Here is a 20595-nt window from a genome sequence, read left to right on the forward strand (position 1 = left end):
CTCTGATAAAGCTATGAGTCTGTACAGAGCTTGTGTGACCAAAGGAACAGAGCAAAAGGATGCAAAAAGCTTGACATGTTAGTGTCTGTAGCTTGGAAAAAAACAAAAGGCAATTATAGGGCAATGGTAACAGTCAAAGATATAATACTGTCTATAAAACATTCTCACATAATCCAGAATGACAGCTTACATCAACAAATGGTCTTTGGGAGAAGGACTTGCAAAGGAAAGCAGGAGAGTTGCTTCCCTAGTGGTAGTTTATCTGCCCAACATTCCCTCACCCAGGCCATATTACTACCAGTTGGAGTTATTTCTGGTCTAAATGCCTGGATGAGGGAAAATGTGGCCTAGAAGAACAAAGGGGGCAGGAATAGCAGAAGGAAGCAGAGTCTCTCTCCTTTCTGCTACTTTTCCCTTGAAAATATACTGGTAAAGAACCTGCCAACCTGATGCTTATAGTTCCGGCACTGTTTGCCTACGTTATTTGTCCCCAACTGCAAGTTTCCATCAATCCTTGAGAACAGGGACCATCATACTTCCTTTCTAACTGCCTGCCCACCCCCACCCCCCACACAGTGATGTTTCTCTGCTCTTCTGAAATGTAGCCACCCCATCCCTCACCTCAGCTATGATAGAGGAAGCAGAGTTCAAATTCCTCACAGTCTTTGAAATCCCATCGTCTAAAAGAAACAAGGAAGAAAGGTGCATAATCTCTGGGCCATTGTCATTGGGTATCTGCAAGATGCAACAATTTTCTATTTGTTTGTTTAGAAAATTCGTTATGTCACCACACCTCTCCAGAAGTCTGCTTAAGACAGCTCACAAAACACCACAATAAGACTAACAGCATAAAAACCGGCAATTGGGATAAAAGCAGCATAAAGCAACACTAAGCAGCCTAAAGTGATATTCCTAATACAGTTGTCAAAGTAGAAAAAGATCATTAAAACAACTGAAAAGGATGGTCTGACCATGCTTCATTCATTCCTGGTTTATATTCATCTTAACAATTAAAAAAGAACTGGACATGTTGCATTTATATTTGAGTTAAATGCAGTGTCATGTTTAAGCAAACTTCTCAGCCAAGTTGCCATTCTATGACTGTATGTAACTTTAAGTGTGAAATATTTGCTGTGAGATTGTAGTAGAAGATTATTCATGTTCTGGATACCAATATTTTGCACTTTTAAAATTGTTAAATATGCACTTTATTAATTAATTTTGATATAAAGAATTTTGCTAGAAACTTTTTTGTAATACGGGACATGCAGTGTATTTACAGTTAGCTTTTCACGGCTTTTTGCTTCTTTCCAGTCTCTTTCCGGGATACTCTCCTTGAAATAACTTCTGGGCTTCAGCAGGTCTCCTGATACTAGTCATGCTGGTTTGAATTAAGAAGGCAACGTAGTAGAAACCAAAATATCTGCTTTCTCTGAACAATATGCTCTCTAGGTCCTCATACGTAGTGCTTCTTCAGTGTGCCAGAAACAAAAACATTCTTATGCATGTATAGATGGGGCTACGGACAGTGTCTGGCAGCCTAGCAGTGTGGCTTGGCAAATAGTGGCAGAACCAACACAATCCAGTCTCAAATATGCAACAAGCAGATACTAAAACTGCAGGCAGCTCCAGAAGACAGAGACTCAAATGCACAGAATACATATATACAGTCTAATGCATGTATACTATTTTTTCTGGTTATTTTCAATAAGAACTCACAGGAACCAAAAATCCATGTTTCTATGGATACAGCGTGAATGCTGAACAAAAGATACTTTCACTGACACTTAAGAATTCCCATCCAACTTCAATAGCCTCCATATGACAAATGGGAATATTTGTGATGCACAAACAGTTGTCTTTGTTGCTTCACTATTAATAACAGTATTGCATACCTCCCTGGCCCCCATTAAGATCAACTATATGTGCACCCCAAAGACCCACTAGCTTACATAGACTAAAGACATCCGCCAAATCTCTTAACTATTAAGATTTCAAGAGTGCTGGAACAAAATATCCCAACAACATTTGGCCTCAGGACCTGGCCTCAGATGTGAGGGGAAATGCATCTCTTTTCACAACGATCAAAGCAAAATAATTGATAAAGAGGCACTTCCAGACTGGGAACACCCTATCATCCTGCATACACCAGGACTGTGCTGATCTAAGCCCCTTTTGAATCTTCTGAGCTCCTCACACCTTCATGGCCATAAAACTACAACCCAAGATGGCCAGATAAAGAATCAAACTATTGAAATTTCCTCTACAAAAGCAATTCTTGGACAATACAATATGCTCACAGATGTACCATGTAAAATATACTCCATGTATATTTATTAGTTCCTGCTTGTGGCAAACTTTTAGCCTGATCTGGCTTCATAATTATCTTCCAAGCCATAACCCCTCCCCTTCCGCCAGGTCTGCCCAAACCCATCCCTTGCCCTATCCTGTGCACAGGAGGGTCCTCTTTTAATCTCTGAAATAATGGAGAGTATATTCTGCAAAGGCCTTAGCAGTAGCAAATAGTACCCTATGAAGATTTAGTTAATACAACATCCTAATCTCTTAAAATGTTAAGCATATGCCTCTAGAGACTTAAAATTTTTTTGTCTGCACTGTAGCAAAACTCCCTATGTATTCTACACATACCAGAAGCAACACTGATATTAATGCAGAGGAGTGGGGGGGGGGATACTAAAAACAGCACCAAATAAATATGGCCATGAGTCAACTGATACATGCGAATAGAAAGAACCACGCATACTGGCAGTGACCTCTGGGTTAGCTTCCTAGGGCAATCTTTAATCTCTAATTTTAACAAATCTCTAATTAACAAACACTGCTTACATTCATTAGTGGAATGTAAGCAGTGTTTGTTAATTAAAAAACTGCAAAAATGTCTGATTGCACATACACCATTATAGCAAACTAAGGAAGTTCCTGCCTGGTTTGCATAATGAAAGAAAGGCTGCCTCAAAGATTCAAAGGAAGAGTATGATAAAAGTGCAAGTTAAGCCAAGGGCAATGCACAAAGAGTATGGAAGTCAAACTAGGATTAAAAAGGGCCCGGGGTCTTCTATACTAGTACAGCTTCCTCCATTAAAGCAGTCAAACTATAAATATTGTTCCACTTATCAATCCTCACTGATACTCATCTATACTCCCTTCGACTTACACTCTGGACTGTAATCACATGTCAATTTGTGGACTGTATTTCCATTGACAAAAATCATAGTTGGATATGTAAGGGGTAAACAAAAAAGGCAAAACTAATACTTTGAATTAAGTCTATAACCTATTTCTTCTAAACTGTGGACCAGCTGTGTATTTACTCACCTTTGACAGTAACTTGAGCACTGCAAGATGCCATTCCAGCACTATTTTCAGCCAGACAAGTGTAAACACCATCATCTTCTGGTAAGGCATCTTGAATAGTCAGTTTTGCAATCCCATCTTCAAAGACAGAATGGGCATACTGAATTGGTTGGTCTATAGGAACAGGGAGAAAAAAGATCAAATTGCAGAATAACGCAGTTTGAAACATTTACTTGCATCAACAGTTGATTGTCTTTTATAGCCTACTTCAATGCCATAATATTACAGTGAGGGGTTAAATTTTGGTGCTGGGCACACAAGCATTACTCTCCTTGAAATGGAATGTAGAAGAAGTTTCTCACAAGGATCTATGCCCTTTAATGCTACCTAACTCTTCGTGCCCTTTGGCTAAAGCATCCACAGATTCCTCCATCTTATGCTGAAATGCAAAGGAGGTGGGAGTATAGATATGTATAAAAATTCTATACAAATCTAAACATGCCCAGAGAATCACATGAACTTAGTATCTAGCTCCTCTATGCACTGTTTGCCGTATTTGATCTCTCTTAGGTTTGTGTTCAGTGGGGCATTTTAGCTTTACAGAAACCCATCAAGCTCTGATCTGAATATCACGCTGGGAGCAAAGAAAAACTAACCTGTGAAAACTTGAATGTGTGCACTGTCTTGTTTAAACCGCGCTGCTATGTATACAATGCTATGTATGCATAAGCCCACATGAAAGCTTATGCTACAACAACCCAAAAAAATTTCTAGTCTTTAAAGGTGTTACAAAAGACCAGCATGGTTACTCAACTGATTTTATTGAGACAGCCACTTTGCTTGTATGTGGCCACTCCCATATTAAGAAACATTATACAAAATTCATCAGAGCTGCTGTAGCAGAGTGTTAAGGGGCTGGGATGTGAATCAGCACTCTGCTAGTTCATCGACCCTGCTGACATGAACTCGGCAGGTGACCTTGGGTAAGACTATCAGCCCCAGCTCTCCAACTATATTGTGGGGGTAATAACAACACTGACTTTGTTCACACTCCTGACTGATGTTGGGGTTTTGGTTTTGTCCTGCCTTCTTTTTCCTGATCTGACTCAACTCTGACAATATTTTGTAGAGTTTTCTAAGGAACCTGACTTACAGGAGGTTTTTGCAGGAGACCTGAACTTTTCTACCTGACTTACCCTTTCTACCATTAGTTTTTGACCTTGATATTAAAGTAGTTCAGATCTGCTCTTTGCCTAAATTTTGATGTTTTATTTATTTTTAGTAATTTACTAGGTAATTTACTATGTATATCTATCAGACCGGACTGTATATTCTTATGTGCCCAACAACATGATAAATATAAATTTAAAAATAACATATGTTTTTAATATCATGCACAAACAAATCAACAACCGCGGGATACAAAAATCTGTTATGCTGTGTTAGGACACTATTTTGGCCACAATGGATGTTGAATCTCTATATACCAACATCTCCCACAAAGGTGGAATATAAGCCATTAGGAACACCATCTTTGACATCACCACAGCTGACCTAGCTATCAAGCTTCATCAGTTTGTCCTCACCCACAGATACTTCAGAGTTGGCGATAATTTATTTCTTCAGAGCAGTGGCACAGTCATGGGCACTTGCTTGGCATCACAATATGCCAACATTTTCATGACTGACTTGGAGCAGCACTTCCTCAGTTACAACCATTAACACTCCTCTTGTACTTGAGACTTATTGATGACATCTTTATCATACAGACACATGGGAAAGAAGTTCTGGAGGAATTTCAACAAGCCTCCAGCAACTTCCACCTCAACATCAACCTAACCATGAATCAAGAAGTAAAATTTTCTAGACATCATTGTACAAATACATGATGGAAGCATAAAAACCACCTTATATCAAAAACCTAGTGATCACCAAATAAATTTACATGCTTCCAGTCATCACGCCAAATACACCAAACAATCCACTGTCTACACCCAAGCTCTATAATACAGCTGCATTTGCTCCAATCCCACTGACAGAGGTTCTCATCTGTGTGATCTACAACATTTTTCAAATTACCATACCCACCAGATGTAGTAAGAAAGAAGATCAACAAAGCCAGAATGATACCAAAGGATGACTTGCTATAAGCCCAAACAAATCACATACAGTTCCCAGCTCAAACCAGTTCAATGCATCATTAATGACCTGCAAGCCATGTTGTACAATGATACTGCTCTCTCATAGGCATTGGAGGGCAAACCTTTTCTTCCCTATGGACAGTCCCCAACCTTGAACAACTCCTCACTCACAACAATGCACTTCCCTGCATGGGCACGAACTCTGGAACCAGCAGCTGCAATAAACCAAGATGCCAGTTCTGTCCCTACATTAACTTTAACAATATAATCTAGTTGGTCTTTAAAGTGCTATTGGATCCAGATCTTGATCTTCTACAGCAAACCAACAAGGCTACTGACACTGTGTGACTATAAAACTTGCAAGTCTAACACATGCAGATATAAGAAGGATTGACTACTTTGTTCTTTTTTATCTTTGTTTAATAATAAGTGTTTAACCAATATATAAGCATTATAAATATCACACTGACAAACAACATACTTCTGAATGTATCTGAAGAAGGGAGCTTTGACTCTCGAAAACTCACCCCAATCTAGTTGGTCTTTAAGGTGCTATGGTACCTGAATCTTATCTTCTGCTCATGAAAAGGGTCGGATAGTTCTACACTGAGGGTGCCAATAAGGCCCAGATCCTTCTTGCCCTGAACATGACATCCAAAACCTATAGTGCTGAGAGCCCTCAATCTTGCATATCTATCTTTTCCCCATAGCCTTGACTGTGAGAACTGGCCTTGTCCTAAAATCTGATATCCTGCATCCATTTAGGCATTAGCCTCGCAACATTTATTACCTGGCCCTTGGTATAAGATAATTATAAGTCTTTAATTCTGTTTTCCTGGGCAAACTCTGGGCTTAAACTTACCTGGCACAAGCTCAGGGCATTTGGCAGATGCCGTATTTGAACTATGGAATCTACATTATAAACTAATTATAGTCGCTGACTATTCCAAGTCTGGGGACCACTGGATCAGAGTCTGACCCAATATGGAAGCATTCTAATTTGTAAATTCCAAACACCAAGCAAGTAACTGGTATCACATTACTAAAACTGTATAACTATATGCACACTATTTTGCTATGAACATCATTAAGCGTGCCTGGAGTTAACTACTGTAGATCAGGAATGCAACTTTCTTCTTTATTTAGTTACGGACAGCTATCTTATTCTGCAATGCATCCTTCCATGACACTGAGGAACAGATTGTTTGCATTCATAGGGATATTGCAATGAGCCAACTAGGGCCTTAAGAAAAATCATGTTCTAGAAGGTATATGCTGAAAAGCTGGAAGAAATGCCGGTATTCAGCAACAGTTTATAATCCACCCATCTGCTTTCAAATTATGTATAAACAGCTATGTATCACAATCAGAAGTGAGAGAGATGAGAGTTACTTGTAAGCTCTAGTAGTTGGGAATGGAAGCAACTTGCTTATGTTTTACAGACAATATACAATGCCCCTGTTGTTTTCTTCATAGTCACATGTTTCTTACATTTCTGTTACTCAATATCAGCTCTGCCTGCTGGCTTACAAATGAAGTTCAGGTTTTCACTGTAGCATCTAAAGCCCTAAATGGTTTTAAAGCTAGCTATGTAAGGCACAGCCTCCTTCATCCCATTAGAACCCTTCACTGGATAATTCAGTGCATGCCAAATAATACATGATGATCAAGGAGCGACTCAAAGGTATATCTTAGCAGAGTAAGTCCAAGAGTTCATTCAGCAAAAGTATCAGGGGGAGTTAAGGGTCATAGAAGAAGACTCCAAGCCTACAAAGCCACAATATCATTGTGATCAGACTGCCATGAGATCTGGCAATTTGGAATCTCCTTCCTTTCAAAATGAGTAGACTAAACCACGTGCAGGAATCCAGAGTGGCATTTCTGGCAGCTGGAAAAAATCTGTAAGAACAGAAAAGCAACTACCACCTAAATCAATAATTGTTTTTATTCAGGATGTCAGGGCTCCTCCAACATGGCCCCACTGTATACAAACGAATGGCCTTTACTTCTATCCCTAGAACACCAAAACACAGAAAAGAAAATATATATATAACTTTAATTTGCACAGTTACCTGTCACCAGAATTGCTTTGTCATGACTAAAGCAACAGGATTCCAACTGAGAAAACGTTAAAACTCTCTGGTATCTAGAAGCAGCAGGGTACTCATGGAAGTTAAGTTGCAGGTCTTTATTTACTGTTAGTAAACTACCTTCTTCACTACTAGTTAATTCATAGAAGCCCTTAGAAACTAAACAGTTAATGCATTCTCATAATTTTCTCCATAACCATGGGGATTAGAGACTTGATATTTTAAAGAATAAGAGCGAACATTTCCGTGTTTTAATTGCATTTACCTAGCTGGGTTATGATGTTCACATCACATAGTGTCACCATAACCACAAACACTTCTAGACTATTTATTCATTCATGTTGCAGAACAGCATATAATTGTTTGGGACAGGGAACAGCCCACTCAGTCTGCCAGTCCAGTACAGGAAAGAGAATCAGTCTAGTCCCATCATTCACCTTGACTCTCTCTCTTTCAAAATTCTCTGCTATTCATATTTTATTACCCCAAAATATGGCATTCAAATCATATACCCAGGAGCCCTTTAACTGAGAATTTATTAAACAACTTCTACTCTCTTACTAATCATGTTTCCCAAGAACCAGCAGTGCATGCTAAATATAACACTCTAAACAGGATGTGGAACCCAAACCACAATCTTTTGCTCATAATATTTCAAAGCATCCCTGAATATTAAGAAAATCCACATGGGACAATTTAGTTTAATCTCAGCTTCATTATGTTACAAAATATTTAAAGCTGCAAATCTCAATTCATAATTTCCGGAGCTATATATTTCAAAGAATATAAACTGAGTGCAACAATTCTGGAGCAAGATTTCTCAGAATGTCTGCTTTAAAAATTTCAGTGGCTATATCAAAGCTGAGATGCACACAATGAATGAATTCAATACATTTTGGTACACCAATTTGTACTGAAAAGTTACGAAGAAGTTTACATTAAGCAACAATGGAAGGGACTTAGGGTCAAGTAATTTATCAATAGAAATACTTCCAATTAAGGTAGATTGTTGCCTGGGATAAATTTTGTTATTTATCACAAAACGCATCATCTTAGATAGTGAGATCAAGCCTGTGAGCAGTAAACCCCATTCAATGTTGTGGCAAAATCATCCACTGAACCAACTAGTTGATTTTGTATTCTTGTATTTTTGCCTTCCAAGAGAAGAGTTACATATGATAGAGGCATACTCTCTTTTCAAGCATGGGCTCAGGTTCTAGAAACAAGCCCAATCAGAAGAAATGCAGCTGAGGGAAAGGGGATTCAAGGAGAAAGTAAGGGTGCAGTATCCCCTCATAACTCACTTGTAATTTGCCCCGTTTTACATATGTTTGATGGCAGCACATGCTTAAATATATGGGGGTCTGCTACAGTCATGTGTATATAGGAAGTTGCCTTGCACAAAATCATACTGATTGTCTATCTAGTTTCAGTAACATCTACTTGCTGGCAGTGAGTCTTCAAGCTCTCAGACTATGTTCTAGCCCAACCACTGGAGATCATTTTAATGGAGATTCTGGGGCTTGAACCTGGGAGCTTATCACCAAAGTTTCGGTTTTTTACGCACTTTCTTTCTGCCCTAATCATCTTGAAAAATTCTGGTCATTTGGTCTTCAAGTAATGGCACTAGCTCAGTGTGGGGAATCATGTTTTTAAAACGCTTGCCTGTGGGAAAAGCTCCCTGCAAGCAGTTCTAGCTTAATTTCTCTTTGAGGTGCTAGTTCTTAATTGGCATGTACGTGACTGAACCGCGGGGGTGGGGGGAGAGGCATTCAGAAATGTCAGTGGCTACCTGCAGCCTGAAGCTACATCTCTTTAGAACCCTGCCTATGTAGACCAGGCCTGAGATGCTTCGTTTTTAGAATCCCAAAAGCTGCTCTCTCCTGATGGTGAGACGCTTACTAGCAAGGCAGCATCTGAACAAATATGAGTTAAGAGCATAAAATCCCGAATTATCAAAACCGGCACATAAACCCTAACAAATATCTATTTGGAACTCTGCTCCTATTAATAGAAACTTTACTTTCATGCGTGCATGGGATTTAAAATCCTGCTGATTTAAGAGATAGGAGGAAACAGATGAGATGGTATAGTGCCAAATTCATCTTTGCCAATAATCAAATTAGTAACACGTACCTACTAACAGAAAATTTAACCCATATTTCCTGAAGTCTGTATGTTGCAATTCATCCAGCTCTTAAAATCCAACAAGAGAGCGAGTCTAGTCAGCTTTGTCACAAACGGCCCCTACTGGACACTTTTAAAAAATGCAGCAAAGCTGCAGTTTTTTCCCACCTCCAGAACTCCCTGTAACAACTTACTAATTACACTCTAAGGTGCCACTGGACTTGTGTTTTATTTTGCTCCTACAAACTAACATGACTACCCTTTTGGAGTTACTCCAAACACTAGACTGTCATCATAGTGCCCTACAGAAGCTGTCCCTTGTAGAAGTTATCTCTGACCGCTTGCTCTGGTGAACTTCTCACAGATGCAGGAGATTTTAAAATACTGTGAACATGGGCTGAAGTTTTCTTACTAATGATTAATTACATTTTTATCATGTCATTTCCCCAAGCAGCCCTTTTCCCCAAATTTTATCCTCACAGCCCTGTGAAGCAGGTTAGGCTGAAGGGCAGCGAATGGCCCAAAGTGAACCATGTCAAAGTAGGAATTTGAACCTGTGTCTCCATTGCACTCTAACAACCTACATCATATTGGCTGTCCCTATTTATGGAGTTTCAATATAAAAAGAGTATCAAAACTACATCAAAAATGCAAGAATGATAAATCTTTCAAAAACAACTGCCTTTTGCCCCATTACAAAAATAATCCGCCTATTTCCAGAAAATATAAAGTATCAGCTCATGTTGATACATCCAGATCATTCATATTCATGTCATTTCACAACAAAAGCACAACTGGCACCACAAATGCATTTTAAAAAAAATAAAATACACCGAATACATATACACAAATGAAGAAAAGGGGTGCATACGCAAATGCAGGAAAGGAGAAATCATCAGCGAGGACAGGAGACAACCTGGTGGTTGTGGTACACTGGCACCAAGTGTTTCGTCAAAGCCATCTAAAAATGGGCTGAGTTTACAGAACATTATCACAGGAACATCTTCATATGGTTATTTCGTATTATTTTATTTATATCCCACTTTTCTCCATGATCAGGTATCCGAAGTGGCTTTTCACACAGTTCCCCCCTGTAGTGCAAATGCAGAACATCCGAGGAAGATTAGAGATAGTGTTTTCAGGTGACCTGTATTCTGGCCTTCCAGCCCCTAGGAGTCATAGCTGCAAGTAGTGGCATGATTACCTTCTACTGTAACCTCCCAATGAAGGGTTAAGGAGCAGCCAGGTGCAGACAGTAGACCCAGGCTGGCATGACCTAACAGATTGCCACACGTTGCTGGTCCTGGGAAGTTGTTGTGACTGATAAGGAGAGGCTCAGTATAAGGGCAGGAGGAAGAATCAGGAGGAACAGCCTATGCTGGAGACCTGGAGGTGTGCAAAGGTGTGCCTGTTGCTGTTGGGAGCCCTCCAACAGCACGTATGAGATTACTGTTTTGTTTCCCCTCTGTTAAAGGATTACTGTACTGTGGACTGACTGTTGCTCTCAATTAAAACCTTGTTTATCTTGTCTCTGTGGGTTCCTTTGACCTTGCAAATCCTCTGAAGAACTCTCCCCCCGCCCCCGGCAACCCCCCCTTCTACTTAATCTTCACAACAACTACCTTGTGAAAATAAGTTAGGCTGAGAGATTGTGACACGCCTAAGGTCACCCAGCTGCCTTCCATGGCAGAGCATCCAAATCCAGTAATCACGGTTCCTAGCCGAATACTCTAACCTCTACACCATGCCAGCCCTCCTGTATGTTTTTTCCTATCTTACCTTTGAGGAGCCAAGTAATCTGAGGCACAGGTGTCCCTTCAACTGAGCACTGAAGCACAAAATCCTGCCCTTCACCAACACTGCACGATTTCAATTCACTGGAAAAGTGGGGAGCAACTTCCTTCACTTTAGGCCCTACAAACCAAAACCAAAAAAGATATACCATAAATAGAATGCTAGCAAACCCCAATTAACAGTCATATAGCAGCAAACCTGCATCAGAATATAAAATTCATTCCCACAGTACTGCGAAATTGTGTGGAGGAGTAAAGAAGCATGATTCTTAAATGAGTAATGTAAAACAAGAAGGATTTCATTACTGCAACTAAAAACTTCCTTAACAAAAAGCCAAGTCAGGTCACCATTAGTCTAGAACTTCCTACACTGTTGCAACCTACTATGTAAAGAGCCTAACTGCAGTCTCATGTCACATTTGTCCAATAGTTCCTTCTCCTTCACAAAGTTTGCTGCAAAAGGAAAGTTTTGCAGTGGAGGTGGCAAAACATGGTTTAATTCTACTCTTGCCATCCTGTTTTCTCCTAAAACTCCATCTGAACATCCACACACAGATTCTCCTCCTAAGCACCTCAAATCTTAGCTTACTCACAAAAAAGAAATAGTTTTTAGCTAACCGCCTTGAACATCTTTGGATACAAGCAAGGCATGTGTTTTTATATTTTTAAATAAAACATTTTAAGTAAAATAAAGGAAAGAGAAACTAAGAATTCTTAGACTGTAGAGCATACAATGGGTTGGATCCTGCCCATTTTTTTGCTCAAGGTCACCCTGCTCCCCTTTTTATTTCGGTTCCCATCCCACACAGCTTTTGACCCTACAGGTCCCATGATTGCCAGCACAGCCTTTGACAGACAAATGGGATCCTCCTTCCCTTTTTCAATAACGCAAAAGCTGGCTGGATCCATCCCGATTACCTTTGTTTTAAGAAAATTGAAAATCATCTAGGGGGTGCTAGATAGCACAAAAACACAAATGAAAATAAAATAAATGAAACAGCTCTATACAAGTTGCTGCAATTTAAACATCCAGTCTGCATGACATCATAGAAAGGCACAATAACAGAGTTACATTCTTCTAAGCCCATGATCTTCAAAAGACTTCGAAGGAGTCTGCATTGGATGGCACTGCTGGTCTATTTCCTAAATATGCATGTGGCAAACTGCTGACTGGTCAAAATCAAGGTCTTGCTATATCCTCAGAAAAGCCTATTCATGTATTCCATAATATGGCTGAAAGCCTACTTTTTCCTTCTCTCAGATCTGGAGACATGTCCATTTATAGATTCTGAAGCTTCCAAGTAATCATCCGTTTAACTTGTGCATTTATAATGTACTTACGCCTTACAGTTAACATCCACCTGGTTGAAGCCTGGCCTCTAATATTTGAAGCTGTGCAACAGTAAGACCCACTGTTTTCCAAGACAGTTTTTTTCAGGCACAAACAATGGATTCCATCTTCTTCATATATATGAACTCTATCGCCTGCGTCCACTTGGGTCCCCTCTTTGAACCATTCCACGTTCGCCTTGGGCTTCCCTGAAACTAGTTTGTTACAGGTAGATTATTATGAAAGAAGTCTCAAATTTCCCACTGAGGTTCCATTAATTTATTATGATATTTCCCCAGCTTTTGTTTTCAAAAGGAAGACAACTATCCAGGTCTGCACCAGCATCAGAACATGACAAAATGGGGCAGCTACCAAAACCCTTGGTTTCTGGTGGAACTCCCTCCTGCTGACTCCCTATTCATGCATTTCCTCTGATGCCTGCACTCACCCCATTCCACTGCCTGCTAGTAAGTGCTTTGTCACCTCTGTCCCAGCTGCATATGTTGCCTAGCGCTGCTGGAGAAGGGCATGTTTGTTGGTGCACAAAGCATCAGGATTCCTGGTGGCCATAGCAGGGGTACTCTTAGCTGCACCCACCACCCAGCACTATCAGGCAAAAGGTGTGCAGGCAATACGGACAGCTGTGACTGCAAGTGGTGGGAAAGCTTGCAAAGGAAGGACACACAGGTGGGGGCACTTGGGTGGGAGAGCGAGAAGCCTAGTATTAGGCATGTAGAGGCCCCCCAAAATCTGGAACCAGCCCTGACCAAGGTACCAACACTTGTCTAGGAGTTAGCTTAATTGAATTGTTTGAGTAGGATTAAGAATAGGGGTGTGCAGGGCCAGGTCGCTTCAGGTTTACCCAAAGCGGGGGGGAAATTCGGGAATACCATAATTCTGAAGCAGCTACGGTATTTTACTCGCTTCGGTATGCTCCATAAATATTCAGTGCATACTGAAGCGACTCCCCCACCTCCCACCCACCCCCGGGGCAACCCCTCCACCCGCATGCCCCCAGGGCAACCCCTCACCCCCATCCACTTACCTTGTGCTGGAGAGGGGGGAGGGGGATCAGCTGAGCAGCGGCAAGCCGCCGCAGCCACAGCATCACTTGGTGGCTGTGTTGTCGCATGGTAGCATCCACCTGGAGCCAGCTGGCTCCTCTGCCACCGCACCACCTCCTTCCACACTGCCTCCTCTGACGCTCCGCAGCCCTGCGGGTGGCAGGGAGGGCCAGAGCCACTGCCGACCACGGGGCCAAAGTAAGTGGGGGCGGGGTGGGGTGGGGGCTGTTTTGATGGTGTTTAAAGGCCCGCCGTTGCTTGCAAGCAACGGCAGGGCCCTTTAAACTAAGCCCCGAAGCTTTCTGAGGCATGGCGAATGCTTCGGAAAGCTTTGACTTGACATTTCTGAATCGGGGCCTTTCCTGAATCGGATATCCAAACCACACACCCCTAATTAAGAATAGACTTGTTTAGGATTGTACTCTGAAATGCTCATTAGGCTGGTATGGAGTGACAAGATTAAAGTCAGCCATGTCGTTTGGAGAAAGACTAATTTGAAAATGTATTTTGAAAGTTGCACTTGCAAGAAAAAATATTGGTGAAAAATATTCTCTAGCACAACCAACTTATCTTGGACTGCAAACTTAAAATACAGATTTTATTTATATTTTAATTGGATTAGAGTTCACTGCTAGTAACATTACTTTAAATTAACTAAGTGCAACTCTTACTTCATGGAAAGCAGTTAAGGTGATTTTCCAAACACTAAAAATAACTTGTGTTATTTTTAAGGAAAAGCTATGACTCATTACACATTCTCAGATATCTGCTACATTAAATTTGATTTAATTAAGAGGATCTATCTAGAATTTTAAGCATACCTAGTTGAGAGTAAACCCCACTGGGACTTCCTTCTCAGTAAATATGTGTAGGATTGCACTTGATCCCCTATTCTTAAGCATGTTTACATCATTATTTCTCACTCCTTCACCCACACCAACTGAATTCTTTGTCTGGCATACAAAAGAATGAGGTGGAAGAGTGAATGCTATCACTTCAGTTGCCACTGTGAAACACCATTCTCCTCATGTTTTGCTCCTTGCAAGTAAAAACTAGATCACCAGAGTGGTTTAATGCCATAAAAGAATCTGAGAGACCAGTGATCAAGTCATCCTCCTGCTATGAGGTTTGCTGAGATCCTAAGCCAGTTAAACTCCCAGCCTAAGCCATCGTACATGTACTTACAAGTTGTTTTTGATTTTGAACCACAGAAGAGCAGTAAAAACATGACCTCCTTATCAACCTGCAGTATGAAGTGGTACAATCAATTCTGTAATGCCAGTGTTCTATTTCCTCATTTTGCAGGGTGTAAACAAGGCCTAATCAATGTTTTTTTCCCAACTTTCCGGAATTTACCTTTGCATTTGAATGTAACTTCTTCTCCTTCTAGTATTTCTTGGCTTTCTGGGCGACTCTCAAACTGGGGAGGGATTCCCTGAGGCTCCTTCTTAACTTGTGCTGTACTTTTCTTTAATTCTACATGGTCTTCCAGTTCCTTAGTCCTTGAACCACCTAGTCTGACAGTAGAAGGAGCTTGCCATCCTGTTGTAATGGGTTGCTTTGGTCCTTTGCCATCTTCTCCCCATCTCAAGGAAGTCATGTTTGGTCCTGCCTTTGGCCCTGTTGATACTTTTATAGCTTGCAGGGTTATGGTACTTGATGTTTTCTGCAGAACCTGATAGCCCCTCTTTTCTTCCTTTGGTGGCTCTACATTGGGTTCCTTTGTCTGCTCTAAACTACTTCGTTTGGTTTCTTTGGATGAAATTAGGGAGGTCTCTTTTTTCACAGTTGCCCTATCTTTGGGCTCAAGTACAAGTTCTGTGGTAGTGGATTTGAGGTCTTTGGCAATCCCATTGCTAGTGGCCTTCCGGAATGGTGATGTTTCAATAGCTTTGGTTGTAACAGCTGATTTTGTTGAAGTACTAAAGCAATAACAACAACAATCAAACAGAAAGAAAATTTGTAGCAACAAATGCATACGTTCTTCAAATTTCTTGGTAAGTATTAGAAGATATTCACTTCCACCACCACCCTTTTTAAAGACCACTTTGAAACACTGAATTGCTTAGTATGTTCAATGAAGATGGTTTGGCAGGAGAAGTATATGGAGCATACGGAAATGCATCATAATACCACGTGGCCAGCAATCTGACCCTACGAATCAGCCCATTCAGATTGGAAACATTATAGCACATGGCAAGAAAGCCAGTCAGAGCAAATTTCACGCAACATGCCCATGCGCTTCAAGCAAACTCCTCATATATACCACATGATCAAGCAGCCCAGCATAGGTGACCCTGCTCAAACTAATGAACCATTCTTGGGTAACAGGGACCCTACGAGTAACCCAGTTTCTTATTGAACTGTTACAGAGTATACTGACTTGTTGACGTGCAGAATGGTGCTGAAGTTTCAAAAGATTTATTTTCAAAGGGTTTAAATTAATATGAAAGGGGATGAAAGTTGAAGAAACATACCACAGTGGATGAGGGCACACCTCTCTCTTATCAGAACCTGAAATAATTAAACAAGATATTATAAAATGAGTATGAATATTAAATGAATTGGCAAAGCATACGGTTGAGGCAATTTTTAAAAAATGAATAGCAATGAATGAATTCCCAGCATACACCTGCATTAAATTCACTTATTCCTTGTCAGTAGAACACAATTTACTTCCAGCCATAAGCATCAGCCTAAGTGATGAGAAAATAACTGAGTTATTTCTGGAACTGGGAGGGAAAGGCCCAGGGAAGACTAAAATGCTACAAAATAGGAGTATTTCAGTGAGTTAGAAAGAAAAGACAGAAAAGTATTTTAGTTCAAGGAAGCCCATTTTCACCTTGAGGCAATTTATTATTTTAATGGGATCATGCTACCTAGGGTTCTTTTGATTCACAGTACAGTCTGCCATAAAGGGCCAAAATACTGAAATATTTCCATGGTATTGAAATAATAATGCACCTATTAAATATACTAAATGTTTTCTTTAGAGGAACCAAGCAACACTAGAACATGCTCAAGAAACATCAAAGTCAGACTGATATTCTCTGTGGTGGTTTGTTGTTGAAAGAGGCAAGGAAAGGGCAAATCAGCTGCCTTCCACTCTGGAAAGTTTCAGTACACCATGGAATAAAATAATCATGATCTGTAATGCACTGGACTGAGAAATCGAGAATGGGCCACATGTCATCACACTTTCACAGCAAGACCAAACATCATATGGAGACATCCCCAGATTGTACTACATTGTATAATATTTCTGGACTAGACCCAGAACCTACACAAAGTTTGTCCCAACAAGAACTCAAGATTTTTAGTTGGGGTGGAATCTGGAAATATTGCTAATTATTTGGTAACAGACTGTCTCTTTTATTAAATTTATAAAATAATCTCAGAAAGTCATCTCTCACCATACATTTACTTTGCTTTTTATTAAGATGTATGAAAATTTCAGGTTACATAATAATTGCTTTAGTAGGAAATAAATTATCAACAAAAAATGAAAGAAAGAACAGATCACAAGCCTTATTTCCTGTTTATACTCTGTGGTTGCACAATATCATGAAGTGGAACATGACAACTGAGAGAGAAGAAATGTCGCTTTAGATATGCTGGTGTGGTTTTATGTTCCATTACAAAGCTGTCTCTTTGGAACTATGTAGAACACTTAACTTGGTCCCAGACTTATCTATCCCCTGTGGCCATGGACTGCTTTCTTGCTTTTGACTGCATTTGAAAAACACAAATTCGCTGCTCAAATGAAATCAAGACCTTTTACGGTTGCAATGTTCTGGTGTTTCCATCCCTATCTCAGATGACCTCTTTCCCTGCCACCCTAGTTCTTCTATTTAATACTTCTTTGTATTCCTCATTTTGTGAGAAGTGTTACAGAGCTTTAAAAGAAAAGGCAAACTCTATTGGGAGGGGGGATACATTTGACCCATAAAAGCAAGGAGAGATCATGTTTCCCAAGAAACATGGACGATATTTCAAGGGATGTTGAACACACTAAATGAGACCATTGGTCCCTCAAGGTCAGTATTGTTTATTAAACTGACAGCCGCTCTCCAGAGTCCCAGGCTGAGGTTTTTCACATTACCTACTACCTAATATTTTTAACTGGAGATGCCAGAGATTGAACATGAGACCCTCAGCATGCCAAGCAAATGCTCTAACACTGAGCCACAGCCCCTCCCAAGCTCTCCAAGCACAAAGAGTTACACAGCAACCAATCACTGGAAACTTCTTGTATTTGAGATCCAAAAGTTTATTGCCCATTCTAGCTATGTGACCAAGACATATTTATCTTACACTCCATGCCCTTCATAGCAAGATTTAAGTATACACAGAGAAGAATGACAGAAGTCTCCAATTTCCATCTGAACTGTTAGTTTGAGGCAAGTCTGTCCACAGGCTGGACCTCGGAACTAATTAAGCCTTGACTAATCCAGTTAAACTGATGGAGAAAAAAATCCTACAAAGTTCACTGTAGACTGTAGACATAGGTTGTAAGATTACAGCATTCAGAAGCAGAGAGAAAAAGAGGTCCTGCACCTTAAGTGGTAGCATAAAACTCAATTCTCTTCTATACAACTATTAAAAATAGGTATTGTCCTTTGCACTTATATTGTTATAGTATTTGCACTATAGAAAAAACTTTATTTATATGTCCCAGATCCAAAAATAAAGATCAAAGTACAATGAAAAGAAGGGCTACCCATCAGCACCTATAAGAGCATGCTAGCCTGGCAGGAGATAATGACTTTGATCAGCGATATCTAGCAGAAGACACTTCTACTAGTATCAGAGAGCTACCCAATTTCTATCAACTTTCCCTCCATCACAGCTGCAGCAACGCCATATACCTATTATTATTATTATTATTATTATTATTATTATATCTACTATGCTTATATACTGTCTTTCTAGACAAATTAGTGCCCCATTCAGAGCAATGAACAAAGTCAGTTGTATTATTATTCCCACAATAACAATATAGCCTAACCCCTTAACCACTATGCTACAGCAGCTGGCCTTCAAATGTGGATTTTTGTTTGTTTTGGAGAAAAGCATAAAAGCACAGTTTCATGAGTGGGTCTTCCCTTAGGAACAAAGTCATCAACTACTAAAAAGGGATGACTTTCTGAATAAATAAAGCAAGATGCATCTTAACAGAAAGACTATCAGATAAGATGTAGAAGAAAGATTTCGAAAGCCTCAGCCGTCTTTACTAATGAAGCATTATTGCATGGCCCTATCAACTTAAGAGGCCCATTTGCTCTCCTTTTCAGTGTAACAATAAGTGTGTGGAGGGGGAGTCTCTTTGAAGATGTTTATCTATACAAGCAGTCTACATGGTTTTCTTAAAAATAACAGTAATTCCTATTGCATAACACTTCACAGCACTCTTAATTATCTGATTTTGCTGGGTAATGAAAAGCATTACAAATGAGTGCTTGGAGCTGTAAAAGGAATTGATAGAGACAAGTAAGCTAAACATAGAATACTCCTTGGTACTGAAAGCCCATGGCTCAGTAAACTCCAAGTGACTCTAAGTGGGAACCCAACCAGCATTTAAAATTAGGATAAGAGAAACAGACAATGGCCAGTGTGGTAGAGAAAACAGAACTATGGGTTTGGAGTGCAGGTATCAGTCTCCAAGCCCCCATTTAGCCACTGAGCTCACTAGGGGATCTTGGCCAGTACATCTCAACCATATGACAAATGGAAAATCCCACACATACTGCTCCTTGGAGGAAGGGCACAATATGAACTCGACAGCTAGGTAAATATATTAAGTAGATAATCAAGATAAAGGAAAGGTTTGAAGCTTATGTAGCCATGGGTCAATTGCCTTTTTTGTCAAAGATTTGAGGAAGGCTTGGAAAACAACACATCTTTCTGCTTTTTTGGAAGAGCAGGACAGGAAGAACCAGCATAAAAGTTAAAATTATATCCAAAAATTATATCAAAAAATCATACATGCATGATTTTCACAGTTGCTGAAATCAAAAGTTTGCAAGATTTTTAAAAAACCAAGATTAAGATTCAAGAGGACCAAAATAACAAGAAAAGTAACCAAGTAATTCAAGAGGACCAAGTAACAAGAAAAGCCTCCAGAGGATATGGTTAGATATTTCCACTAGATTAAAATGCAAAGTTGTTTTTAAAAAGTTGAATTGTGCTCAAGGATCTACTTTGGAAATATCATTCAGAGGAAAGCAAATGAGAGAGGGGGAAAGAGGACCAAAGGGGAGGAATTGGCTCAGCTCTCGGAAAACTTTCAGCTGGCATGCCTACATTCTTTCCCTTTTAGTCTGTTTTAATCATACCTTGAACCATGAGCTCTGCAGACACAGAAGCCTTCCCAGCACTATTCATCACAGTGCAAGTGTAAATTCCAGCGTCAGCCAGCTGAACATTCTGGATCTCCAAAAACTGGATGCCTGCTTTCTCCAACATGTTGAAATGATCGTTTTGCTGCACCTGAATATCACCCTGCATGCATCACATAACGGATTATAGGCTTATTTTAAAGAATTCTCATCAACTTCTTACAAATTAACACATCACCCCCTTATTATTATTATTATTAGTATCTTTGCTTTTTATAATTCAGACCCATAAGATATGCTCAGAAAATGGATATTTCAAATTACCTAGGTGTAAAGCAAGATTCTGATAATCCTACAATTCTGTATCTTTACTCATTTTTAGGAACTCATAAGTTAA

At 39.9% G+C, this 20595-nt stretch overlaps 1 protein-coding gene across 1 annotated transcript in view; it reads right to left on the bottom strand.

Annotated features, from left to right (window-relative positions):
• Window positions 1-20354, bottom strand: part of LOC129325276 (myosin light chain kinase, smooth muscle-like) — a 153758-nt gene extending 133404 nt beyond the window's left edge. The window contains exons 1-6 of the mRNA XM_054972928.1: window positions 20196-20354; window positions 16338-16374; window positions 15217-15782; window positions 12808-13011; window positions 11453-11587; window positions 3337-3489 (exon numbers count right to left, since the gene is read on the bottom strand). Of these exons, the coding sequence (XP_054828903.1) occupies window positions 3337-3489; window positions 11453-11587; window positions 12808-13011; window positions 15217-15782; window positions 16338-16374; window positions 20196-20325 (1225 nt within the window). The 5' untranslated portion in view covers window positions 20326-20354. The remainder of the gene's footprint in view (window positions 1-3336; window positions 3490-11452; window positions 11588-12807; window positions 13012-15216; window positions 15783-16337; window positions 16375-20195) is intronic.
• Between the last annotated feature and the right edge of the window lie 241 nt (window positions 20355-20595).

Source organism: Eublepharis macularius, chromosome 2 (assembly GCF_028583425.1).
Source record: "Eublepharis macularius isolate TG4126 chromosome 2, MPM_Emac_v1.0, whole genome shotgun sequence".
In the NCBI taxonomy this organism is placed as follows: domain Eukaryota; kingdom Metazoa; phylum Chordata; class Lepidosauria; order Squamata; family Eublepharidae; genus Eublepharis; species Eublepharis macularius.